The sequence below is a fragment of the Schistocerca nitens genome, chromosome 1 (genome assembly GCF_023898315.1).
Source record: "Schistocerca nitens isolate TAMUIC-IGC-003100 chromosome 1, iqSchNite1.1, whole genome shotgun sequence".
Lineage (NCBI taxonomy): Eukaryota > Metazoa > Arthropoda > Insecta > Orthoptera > Acrididae > Schistocerca > Schistocerca nitens.
The window spans coordinates 1,099,470,425-1,099,483,061 of NC_064614.1; the positions used below are offsets into that span (position 1 = coordinate 1,099,470,425).

Sequence of the window (12,637 nt, forward strand, 5' to 3'; positions counted from 1 at the left end):
AGATTTTCCCTCTGCAGCGGAGTGTGCGCTGATATGAAACTTCCTGGCAGATTAAAACTGTGTGCCCGACCGAGACTCGAACTCGGGACCTTTGCCTTTCGCGGGCAAGTGCTCTACCGTCTGAGCTACCGAAGCACGACTCACGCCAGGTACTCACAGTTTTACTTCTGCCAGCATCTCGTCTCCTACCTTCCAAACTTTACAGAAGCTCTCCTGCGAACCTTGCAGAACTAGCCCTCCTGAAAGAAAGGATACTGTGGAGACATGGGTTAGCCACAGCCTGGGGGAAGTTTCCAGAATGAGATTTTCACACTCCGCTGCAGAGTGAAAATCTCATTCTGAAAATTACTCTTATTAAAAAAAAAAAAGTTTATTTAAAGACGAAAATTTTACACTGGTACTAAGGCTAATTTATATTTCGGTTTTTACCCATTTATTAGTATTCCGAAAATATCGATAATTCGTAACTAAAATACCGGAATCACTTTTAACCATCGGTTTTTCCCATCCTACACTGCGTGTGCTGCCGAGTCGAGCGATGGGGCGGGGGAGGGGGGGGGTTCGTTTCTCATCGCGAGATATGCTTACCCGAAAAGGCTGACACGTGATTGTTTTGCGGCTGTCGTTCTTTCCGTACAATAGCTTATTTTCTCACCATCGCTCATCACTCATCACAGCAGAACTTCTGATCGCGAGCGCAGTAGCACGTTAAGAGCTAGTTGTTTGTAACCGTATGTAACTCATTTCTCTGAGAGATAGCAAGGAAAGGACTGTTTGTAAGTGTATGTAACTCATTTCTCTGAGAGATAACAAGGAAAGGACTGTTTGTTTCAAAAACATAATGTAGATACCGAAACAGCTGAGAAAGTGACTTGTTATTAGCACCTAGGGCTTTCTAGAAAACAATTAATGCTTCCTGATAAACACGATCTCCACAGATAATCAAGATTTTCGCTCCGCTAAGGGTTTTGTATCACTGGCACGCGTCAACAAGCCGCCATTCGTCGCTTCGTTGCGAGATACCGAGGAAGGGGAGCAACCGCGCCTGTCCTAACTGAACGATACGCTATGAGGATGTCTCATCTCTCTCTGGTCGCAGTTCTGCTGGCTGTTACCAGTCCAGTGCTGTGTCTCGAGTGGTGGAAAACTGCAATAATCTATCAGATATACCCCAAGTCTTTCAAGGATTCTGATGGCGATGGCGTCGGCGACCTTCGTGGTAAGTACCAGCATATTTTCTGAACGAATTAACTTTTGACTTGGTTCAGACCTTGTTATTAGGCTCAATGACCTACAGACGTGACCATTGTCGGTTGAAACATTCTTTTCATGTTTCCAACAACTAATAATGGTGAGACATGTCTCCTGTGTGTGACAGAGAATCACGCGATGCCGACTGGCTATCGTATTATCCTCTACTATATGGAGTCGTCGTGGTGCAGTATGGAGAGGCATGGGGTCAGCACACCGCTTTCCTGATCGTTGTCAGCTTTCCAGACCTTGGAGCCACTACTCCCATTCAAAATGTTCCTTAACTGCCCTCATGTGGTTAAATGCACCTCGTTGCAGTTCTCCCATCAAGAAAAGATCTTTCGTAGTATTGGGAAATGAAGCCGGGACCTCTATAGAACAGTCACAGAGCTGACCGCTCATCTACAAATTTGTGTCCTACAATACGCAAATAAATTTCGTCATTGGATCAGTTTCGGTCAGTATTTACAACAACCGCTTCTCGTTTCATCCAAGAAAAATATCTTCAGTGGCCTGGAAACAGCACTTTCGCTATTTTCTTGTTTAGTACCTACGAGGGCGTATTGGAAAGTAATACCACCGAGTTTTTTGTATGAAAGCTCTTAAATCATTTAAATGAAACACACGTCGTTAACATTATACATCTACATTCGTCGTGTTTACGTATTTGCAGCCCTCTGCCTGCAGAGGGCTCTGAAGTGTAGCGTGAATATGGCGGTGTATAAAGTAACTATGTCGCTGCGTGAGAAACAGCACGCTGTAATCGAGTTCGGAATTCGAAGATTTCGTCCTCACACGGAGCACCCTGTCCACCACCATACAATGCTAGACCACACAAGAGCACTGAGACATCTGAAACAATCCGCCGCCTTGGGTTTACCATCATCGATCATCCTCCATACAGTTTCGACATGGCCCCATCCGATTTTCATCTGTTTCCAAAACTTACAGAACACTTTCGAGGACTTCACTTCGGTAGTGATGAAGCGGTACTAACACAGATAACGTTATGGCTCTGTCAAGGAAGTCGAACATTCTACAGTGCCCGGTGTCAACAACCTGTTCTCTAGTTGGGAGATCTTAAAGCTTAAAAAGCTTTAAGAGTTTTCACACAAAAAAGTCGGAGGCATTAGTTTTCAGCACTCTCTCGCAAAATAGTACGTTTTCTTTGCCACTGAAACCTGCATTATTTATTTCGAGGAGTTCGTAATATATCGCAATTGGACATCTGACACGCTTTGATCTACTGTCTGCTTAAAAATGGTTTCGTAGTCAAGTGCATGTCTGACACTGACTTTATTGTTCACTACTCATTTTCAGCAGTATACATTTACGAAGATAATTTAGCTTAGTTTGTACGAACCAGTTATTAGACTCAAGTAGCTTTCGTGAGTTCGTGTTTTTGTCAGTTGTTTTGTCGCTAGTTTAACATATCTATTAACTACGATGTTGCCACTCGACCATGATCTTACGTACAGGGTTCACTGTTGAACGCTACTGACTTCTTTTAAAAGTGGTGGCAGCTCGGTTATATTTCATATTAGATGTTACTGACACATGTGCACTCCATTACATGCCCTCAGTATAACCGGCACGCATGTCGGTCATCTTCTCCCCACAGAGATGGAAGGCGTCGAACACCATCAGCGCACCTGTCACGGTCGATGTCTTGGAAGCACCGCCCTATGGTACAGATGATGTCTTCTCTTCTATTGTAGCACGTGCCATGAAGAGGTTCCTTCATTTTAGAAAACAGGTCGAAATCGTATGTATTCCTATCTGGTGAATACGGTGTATGTTCCAGTATCGCCCACGTAGGCAGGAGCTCCTGTACTGGGTTCACCGTGTGGCTTCGTGCATTCCCATGAAGGCTGACGGGATGCGGTGTCTGAAGGAAATACTGTTGTGTGCTCCACCCAAGTGCCAGTTCAATACTAATCCATGCACACTGTTCGTGTTTTCTAAACATATGGTTAGCAGCGCGAACTGGTCTTTCGCACTTCAAGAAAATGCACAGAGCAGCTGACCTGAACACAGTCGTCGCCGCTCACTGCACTACCTCAACTGACCTGCTACTGCAGGAATGCATCACCCCGGTTCCCAGAACTCCTGAAGATGAACGTTGCCTGTGGCTATTGTCTCACAGACACAGTCCCTTTGACTGTTCAGAGATGTCAGTAAACCCGCCCAAAGATGTAAACAACATGCATGAGCTGCGCCTATTAGACGGAGGTGGTCCGACAGTCGATCAGTTCCAGTATTTCCACCAGGAAGGAGGTACACGGCTCGTGCTGTCTGTAGTTCAACCACGAAGGACTCTCAACAAGGGTAGAGTCCAGGTGTCTCGAAATGACATGGAGGAGACACAGAGAGGCAGGAACTGTCGATGACAGGCCACGCTCCGGCCGCCCAAGGGCTACTACTGCAGTGGATTCCGCTACCTACGGATCATGGCTCGGAGGAACTCTGACAGCAACGCTTCCATGTTGAATAATGCTCTTCTTGCAGCCACAGGACGTCGTGTTACGACTCAAACTGTGCGCAATAGGCTGCATGATGCGCAGCTTCACTCCCGATAGGGTCCGATGCCCTCAGCAGTTTGGTCACTTAAGACCTTACCACAAATTTCCAAAATTTCACTTCCGAAGTCCATGGCGACTTCCATCTTTCCAAACAAGACACCATGCAGCGCGGTACAGATGGGCCCAACAACATGCCGAATGGACCGCTCAGGATTGGCATCATGTTCTCTTTACCGATGAGTGACACATATGCCTTCAACCAGACAATCATCGGAGACATGTTTGGAGGCAACCCGGTCAGGCTGAACGCTTTACACACACTGTCCAGTGAGTGCGGTAAGATGGAGGTTCCCTGCTGTTTTGGGGTGTCATTATGTGCGGCCGTCGTACGTCGCTGATCGGCAGCATATTGACGAGGCATTCATCTTCATGAAGGACAGTTCGCGCCCCCATCGTGCTCGTCTTGTGAATGACTTCCTTCAGGATAATGAAATCGCTCGAGTAGAGTGGCCAGAATGCTCTCCAGACATGAACCCTGTCGAACATGGATAGACTGAAAAGGGCTGTTTATGGACGACGTGACCCACCAACCGCTCTGAAGGAGCTACGCCGAATAGCCGTTGAGGAGTGGGACAATTTTGGACCAACAGTGCCTTGATGAACTTGTGGATAGTATGACACGTCGAATGCAGGCATGCATGAATGCAAGAGGACGTGCTACTGGGTATTAGAGGTACAGCAATCTGGACCATCACCTCTGAAGGTCTCGCTGTATGGTGGTACAACATGCAGTGTGTGGTTTTCATGAGCAATAAAAAGGGAAGAAATGATATTTATGTTGACCTCTATTCCAGTTTTCTGTACAGGTTGTGTGTATTTAGAAACGTCAGTGACTGTTATATAAATAAGCTCCGTCCCCTACTCACACAAACGCAGATATGTACACAAGGCACAAGGGATGCGCGCGCGCATGCACTCACTCACTCACACACACACACACACACACACACACACACACACACACACACACACACAATGTAACACTTAAAAAATTGCTGCAAAGCACGTTTACCTTTCGAAAACACTAATTATGGCTAACCACGCCACACGATGCAAAATACAGCGGTTAAGCCTCATTATTCACGAGCTCAGAGATATTTCAGTGGAAGAGCGACCTGACACATTCCTTTCCGGATAACGAAGAACATATAGAATGCTGACAACATGTATCTTCATTATGTTCTGATATTTTAACTTTCAGTATTTGAACTAAAAAAAATATCTCCGTATGAAACTACGTTACCTCATCAAAAACGGAGACATTTACAATAGGTGTCTGTATTGTTTGCAGGTATAATCGAGAAACTGGACTACCTGAGAGATCTTGGAGTGTCAGCGATATGGATGTCTCCTATCTTCAGGTCGCCGATGGCTGACAATGGCTACGACATTTCAGATTTCAGGGACATCGATCCTACTTTTGGAACCATGGCTGACTTCGATGAACTTCTGGCAACAGCACACAACAAAAGTACGTTTCGTTCTTATGACAGCGAGAGCATTTTATTCTGATGTTGACTTACCACCAGAAAGAAACAGTAGCATGATAATCTTCTGACAGTACTAGCGCTTTTTCCGTGCCCTATGTTTCTACGCCAATATGTTTGAGCCTAGGTTTTTTCTTCTTTGTTGTCTAAAGAAGTTCTTCACGTTGACATTTAGGGTCGGTGTGAAGGGCTGTTATGACGACAACATCCACGTTTTCGTCCAGGTATTTTCGTAGGATCTTTCTCCTAGGTTCTACTTATACTTTGCGAGCCTAATCTTATGATATCCGCCGTGCGGGATTAGCCGAGCGGTCTGGGCGCTGCAGTCATGGACCGTGCGGCTGGTCCCGGAGGAGGTTCGAGTCCTCCCTTGGGCATGGGTGTGTGTGTTTGTCCTTAGGATAATTTAGGTTAAGTAGTGTGTAAGCTTAGGGACTGATGAGCTTAGCAGTTAACTCCCATAAAATTTCACGAGCATTTGATCATTTTGATTAATGATATCCAATAAACAAGTTCCTTGGTCCGTCTAACATCCATGTTCAGCTTTGTCTTCCTTCATTTTTCGTTACAATTATAATTACATTTTTCATTTCATTATGTCCTGTAATGTATTTGTTTGTTCGATATTTTGTGCTAGTAATTCCCAACATGCATTACTCCATAACATGCTGACCAGCCTTGGTTGTGGATGGTTTTCACGTTGCAAAAACGTGTTACACTGTTACTTGAAACCGGTGAGTCACATTGATTTTAAGCTTCCTGTTTAAGTCTTATTGGAAGCTCATTTTTGAAAATTGTTTTGTTTCTGAAAAATAAGCTAGGTTTTTTTTTCTTCTTTGTCTGTCCAGTCGTAATGTCTTCATGTGTCGCACCTAAAAGTAAGTGACAACTCGATTTATGAATTCAATGTAAATTAGAATAGTTATCTTTTGATGTGCTGATTATAAATAAATTTTAGTTTTATTATAACTAAAAGGTGGAAAGAGTATATAGAGTGCCTTTTCATGGGAGATGAACTTGAAAGCAACATTATAGACATGGAAGTGGCCGTGGATGAGGATGACATGGGAGATATGATACTGCGAGAAGAATTTGACAAAGCTCTGAAAGCAAGGCACTGCAAGGAGACGATATTCCGTCAGAACTACTGATAGCCTTGGGAGAGCCAGCCATGACAAAACTCTTCCATCCGGTGTGCAGGTCGTACGAGACAGGCGAAATACTCTCAGACTTCAAGAAGAATGTTGCTGTTTCAGGCCCAAAGAAAGCAATTGCTGACAGGTATGAAAATAACAGTTTAATAAGTCAGGATTGCGAAATGCCAACACGAACTCTTTACAGAAGAATAAAAACGTTGAAGCCGACCTTGGGGAATATCAATTTGGATTCTGCAGAAATGTAGGAACACGGGAGGCAATACTGACCCTAAGACTTATGTTAGAAGGTAGGTTAAGCAAAGGCCAACCTACATTTACAGCATTTGTAGATTTAGAGAAGACTTTTGACAATGTTGGCTGGAATACTCTCTTTGATGTTCTGAAGGTAATAGGGGTAACATACATGGAGCGAAGGGCTATTTACAATTTTTACAGAAACCGGGCGGCAGTTGTAAGAGTCGAGGGGCATGAAACGGAGGCAGTGGTTGAAAATCGAGTGAAGCAGGATTGTAGCCTATCCCCGATGTTATTCAGTCTGTACACCGAACAAGCATCGAAGGAAACCAAAAAAAAAAAAAAAAAATAAAATAAAAAATTGGGGAGGGATTTAAGTTCAGGGAGAAGAAATAAAATCTTTGAGGTTTGCCGATGACACTGCAATTCTGTCAGAAAAAGCAAAGGACTTGGAAGAGCAGTTGGACGGAATGGACTGTTTCTGACAGGAGGATATAAGGTAAACATCAATAAAATCAAAACAGAGATGATGGAATTTAGCTGAATTAAATCAGATAATGCTAACGGAATCAGGTAAGGAAACAAGTCGTTAAAAGCAGTAGATGAGGTTTGCTATTTGGGCAGCAAATGGCTGATGTAGAGAGGATATTAATCGTAGACTGGCAATGGCAAGAAAAGAATTTCTGAAGAAGAGAAATCTGTTACCATTGAATATAGATTTAAGAGTTAGGAAGATTTTTTCTGAGGGTATTTGTCCGGAGTGTAACCTTGTATGGAAATGAAACATGGACGGTACACAGTATGCATAAAAAGAGAATAAACTCTTTCGAAATGTGGCGCAACAGAAGATTGGATTGGTCGATCGCGTAATTAATGAAGAATTACAGAACAGAGGAAATAAGAAATTCGCGGCACAACTTGACCAAAAGAAGGTATCGGTTGATGGAACATCAAGGGATCACTAATTTAGCATTGGAGGGAGGTGTGTGGAATAAAAATATTAGGGGAAGAGCGAGAGAGGAAAACAGCAAGCAGATTCAGAAAGATGTAGCTTGCATGGGATGGACTAGCATCGAGAGCTGCAGCAAACGAGTCTTCGGACTGAAGATCACAACACCAACAATAGCATAATTCTGAAGATGGCTGCATGTTTGTTAGCCGAAATATCGTGCCAAGATGTCAACGTGATCCGGCTGCAAGCCCGAAATATGATGGACCAATAGCATAATTGATTTTCAGATTTCCTTTCAAAGTTTCTGTATTAAGTTCTTCCATTCATTGCGGTAATTTATGCCCACAGCAAACCAAAGAAAGTTCAGACGTGTGGATACTTCTCCTCCGTTTTCCCCACTTCAAGAGTCAGGGAACCTCCTCTAGGACTTGCTGAGAATGGGTTTGATAACAGAATCACCTATTTCAGATCTGCGTTTCCTAGTATCGTCATGAAATTTAATGAAAGAGGTATCAGAGATACGAGGGCCGTACAGAAAGTAAAGAACGACTGTGCCCCACGTCCGACGGCGATCTCCTAACCATCGCTATAGCAACCATGCAATTAGCTTCTTCCCCTGTTTCAGTGCGAGCCTATTTTTCTTGTCGAGCAATCACTCCTCTTCGTTCTGTAACCTTTCGAAAATCATGCGAAATGCGTGGTGTCATTCGTTTCCTGAATGCACAAAATGTTCGGCCTGTATTGATAATTCACAGGCAAAGTGTTAAATTATACTCATTACTTCCTTTTATATTTCCATTTACGACTTGTAAATTCATCCATCATGTTACAGCTGCCTTTGATGTTTGCGCCCTCCTTTTCTTGAGTAAAATTCCGCGTTTTTTCTGTTCTGTTTGTGATCATTTTCATGAATATCTTGTACTTTGCGAAGCGGTGGTTGACTGGCTGTTTTTTTTGTATTGTCTTTCTTTTTCCGTATAAAGTACAATATTTACAGCATTCTTCCAGTTTCGGGGAACTATCTCTTTCGTGGACATTCGATAAACAATTTGGAACGAGTAAGTTCATTCTATAATACGTGTTCTCCGGCTTTAATTATCCCTAATGTAATTGAAATTTGTAAAATAACAATGCCAAACTTAAGCTACCTAAGTATTCAAGCCAGTCGTCTATTTAGCTCCTATTACCCAAATAACGATAACAATCGTAAAATGGTTCAAATGGCTCTGAGCACTATGGGACTTAACTACTGAGGTCATCAGTCCCCTAGAACTTAGAACTACTTAAACCTAACTAACCTAAGGACATCACACACATCCATGCCCGAGGCAGGATTCGAACCTGCGACCGTAGCGGTCACGCGGTTCCAAACTGACGCGCTTAGAACCGCACGGCCACACCGGCCGGCTAACAACCGTAAAAGAAGGCAGAAACCAGTGTGCGTATGTTCCCGACCCGAAAAATTCTGGTTCGTCTTAGACTGGAATAGAAAAGTCGCACCACCTGAATTTAGGCAGCAAAAGGCCTGCTTACAGTTCCATAACATTGTATTGTATGTTAACCGGGGGCCTAGACACGACGGAGAGGCTCCGTCCCCGCCGGTGGACCCCCCAGGGAACGTCTCACACCAGACGAGTGTAACCCCTATGTTTGCGTGGTAGAGTAATGGTGGTGTACGCGTACGTGGAGAACTTGTTTGCTCAGTAATCGCCGACATAGTGTAGCTGAGGCGGAGTAAAAGGAACCAGCCCACATTAGCCGAGGCAGATGGAAAACCGCAAAGTATATGGTATTTTCTTTTATTTCACGGAAAAAGACTGATTAAGTATGTATCTATCTAAGTGAACTGTAGATTGTATGTTTGATACCCATTTACGTAACTAAATGAGCACAGGCTCACGTACCCGACGTCGTTGAGGCACGTTAGTGACAGATAACTGTTTCTAATATTTTTATTTTGGAAATATGAGTTCCACAGCTCCACTAAGTTTGTATTTTATTCATTTATGTTTCAATTTTTGTGTTTCATTCCGTGTACAGACCCATTAGGGATAAGCAAAGGAGTCGAATGTGATGAAGAGTAGAGAGGTAACTACTTTTGGCATAGAAAGACCAGAGTTCACAAAATAGATTACAGAGGTTTAGGAACGACACCGTAACAGAAGGAGTGAAATAATTCTCCTACCGAGGAAGTGAGATTTACACACGGTGGCCGCAGCAAAGACGATCAGAAATCGATTGTCACAGGTGCAGGAAACTTTCTTCAACAAAAGAGCTCGACTAGTATCAGATAGTGTTATGGAAATGAGGTGGAATTTTCTGAAACTGTACAACATTCATGGAAATGAGAATTGGACTACCAGAAGTTCGCAAGCATTTGAAATATAATGGTATCGCAGAATGTTGAAAATTAAGTGCACAGGTAAAAAGTACGACATGAAGAAATGCTGAATACACTCCTGGAAATTGAAATAAGAACACCGTGAATTCATTGTCCCAGGAAGGGGAAACTTTATTGACACATTCCTGGGGTCAGATACATCACATGATCACACTGACAGAACCACAGGCACATAGACACAGGCAACAGAGCATGCACAATGTCGGCACTAGTACAGTGTATATCCACCTTTCGCAGCAATGCGGGCTGCTATTCTCCCATGGAGACGATCGTAGAGATGCTGGATGTAGTCCTGTGGAACGGCTTGCCATGCCATTTCCACCTGGCGCCTCAGTTGGACCAGCGTTCGTGCTGGACGTGCAGACCGCGTGAGACGACGCTTCATCCAGTCCCAAACATGCTCAATGGGGGACAGATCCGGAGATCTTGCTGGCCAGGGTAGTTGACTTACACCTTCTAGAGCACGTTGGGTGGCACGGGATACATGCGGACGTGCATTGTCCTGTTGGAACAGCAAGTTCCCTTCCCGGTCTAGGAATGGTAGAACGATGGGTTCGATGACGGTTTGGATGTACCGTGGACTATTCAGTGTCCCCTCGACGATCACCAGTGGTGTACGGCCAGTGTAGGAGATCGCTCCCCACACCATGATGCCGGGTGTTGGCCCTGTGTGCCTCGATCGTATGCAGTCCTGATTGTGGTGCTCACCTGCACGGCGCCAAACACGCATACGACCATCATTGGCACCAAGGCAGAAGAGACTCTCATCGCTGAAGACGACACGTCTCCATTCGTCCCTCCATTCACGCCTGTCGCGACACCACTGGAGGCGGGCTGCACGATGTTGGGGCGTGAGCGGAAGACGGCCTAACGGTGTGCGGGACCGTAGCCCAGCTTCATGGAGACGGTTGCGAATGGTCCTCGCCGATACCCCAGGAGCAACAGTGTCCCTAATTTGCTGGGAATTGGCGGTGCGGTCCCCTACGGCACTGCGTAGGATCCTACGGTCTTGGCGTGCATCCGTGCGTCGCTGCGGTCCGGTCCCAGGTCGACGGGCACGTGCACCTTCCGCCGACCACTGGCGACAACATCGATGTACTGTGGAGACCTCACGCCCCACGTGTTGAGCAATTCGGCGGTACGTCCACCCGGCCTCCCGCATGCCCGGCCGAAGTGGCCGCGCGGTTCTGGCGCTGCAGTCTGGAACCGCGAGACCGCTACGGTCGCAGGTTCGAATCCTGCCTCGGGCATGGATGTGTGTGATGTCCTTAGGTTAGTTAGGTTTAACTAGTTCTAAGTTCTAGGGGACTAATGACCTCAGCAGTTGAGTCCCATAGTGCTCAGAGCCAGCCGCATGCCCACTATACGCCCTCGCTCAAAGTCCGTCAACTGCACATACGGTTCACGTCCACGCTGTCGCGGCATGCTACCAGTGTTAAAGACTGCGATGGAGCTCCGTATGCCACGGCAAACTGGCTGACACTGACGGCGGCGGTGCACAAATGCTGAGCAGCTAGCGCCATTCGACGGCCAACACCGCGGTTCCTGGTGTGTCCGCTGTGCCGTGCGTGTGATCATTGCTTTTACAGCCCTCTCGCAGTGTCCGGAGCAAGTATGGTGGGTCTGACACACCGGTGTCAATGTGTTCTTTTTTCCATTTCCAGGAGTGTATAATGGGCCAGGAAAGAATTCGTTGGATGACTGTCCGGAGTAGATAACTGGACAGTGGAACATCTACTACCACTAATAGTTTGATTCCATATGTTCTTCCAAGTTCTTATTTCCATTTTATGCACAACTTGCTGCAGTGCCGGCGTTGCCTGGGATGTTTAGTATCTGCCACATAAACTGATTGGTCCTGTTCCTTATTGATACTCATAACGAATGCAATCCACATGGGAAACTGCAGTTGCTTTAAACCGCAGGCCATATAAAACACATACTTATATCTTTGAAATACACTTAACTTTCTGCGAGAAATATTTTGAGTCTAAAATGTGTTCATATGTTTAATGAATAAATATTTCACATATATTGATTAATATTTTGTACAACTTAAATAGATATTTATAATCAGCAGGGGTGAAAAAAACCCTAATTACCCGAAAAAACATGCCGATTTAGCAGTTCCTACATTACAAGCTGCGAAACTTACCTTTCACGGAAAGATAATGAAAGTGTATTTACAGTCTGCAGAGGTATAATTTTAGCAAATTCGAATAAAGCTGTGAAATAAAACTTATGGGAAAACTTGGTGGTATACAGTGTTCTTCGTTTGTCCGTCTGGAGTGTAAACAAACAAACTATTCGGTGTGCCGACTCTTAAGCAGCAAGCCACATATAATTGGCCATGTTTGATGAAAATCAGCTAATAACTTTGAAATAAATCGGTCAAGTACTTTTCGGGATGTTTGGTAACAACGTTTCTCTTTTATATTTGAAAAAATATAGCCTGTGTCCACCCAAATGTTTATTATGGAATCGTGAAAAAATTTGAATTAAATCGGCCAAGAACCTTTAGACATTTTTGGTAACAATTTTCCCTTTTAATGTCACACACATACGTGTTTCAA

General features: G+C 44.6%; 1 protein-coding gene across 1 annotated transcript in view; it reads left to right on the forward strand.

The window, feature by feature from the left end:
- LOC126230763 (uncharacterized) overlaps positions 1–12,637 on the forward strand; it is a 436,134-nt gene that overhangs the window by 171,122 nt on the left and 252,375 nt on the right. The window contains exons 11-12 of the mRNA XM_049942407.1: positions 965–1,219; positions 5,125–5,304. Of these exons, the coding sequence (XP_049798364.1) occupies positions 965–1,219; positions 5,125–5,304 (435 nt within the window). The remainder of the gene's footprint in view (positions 1–964; positions 1,220–5,124; positions 5,305–12,637) is intronic.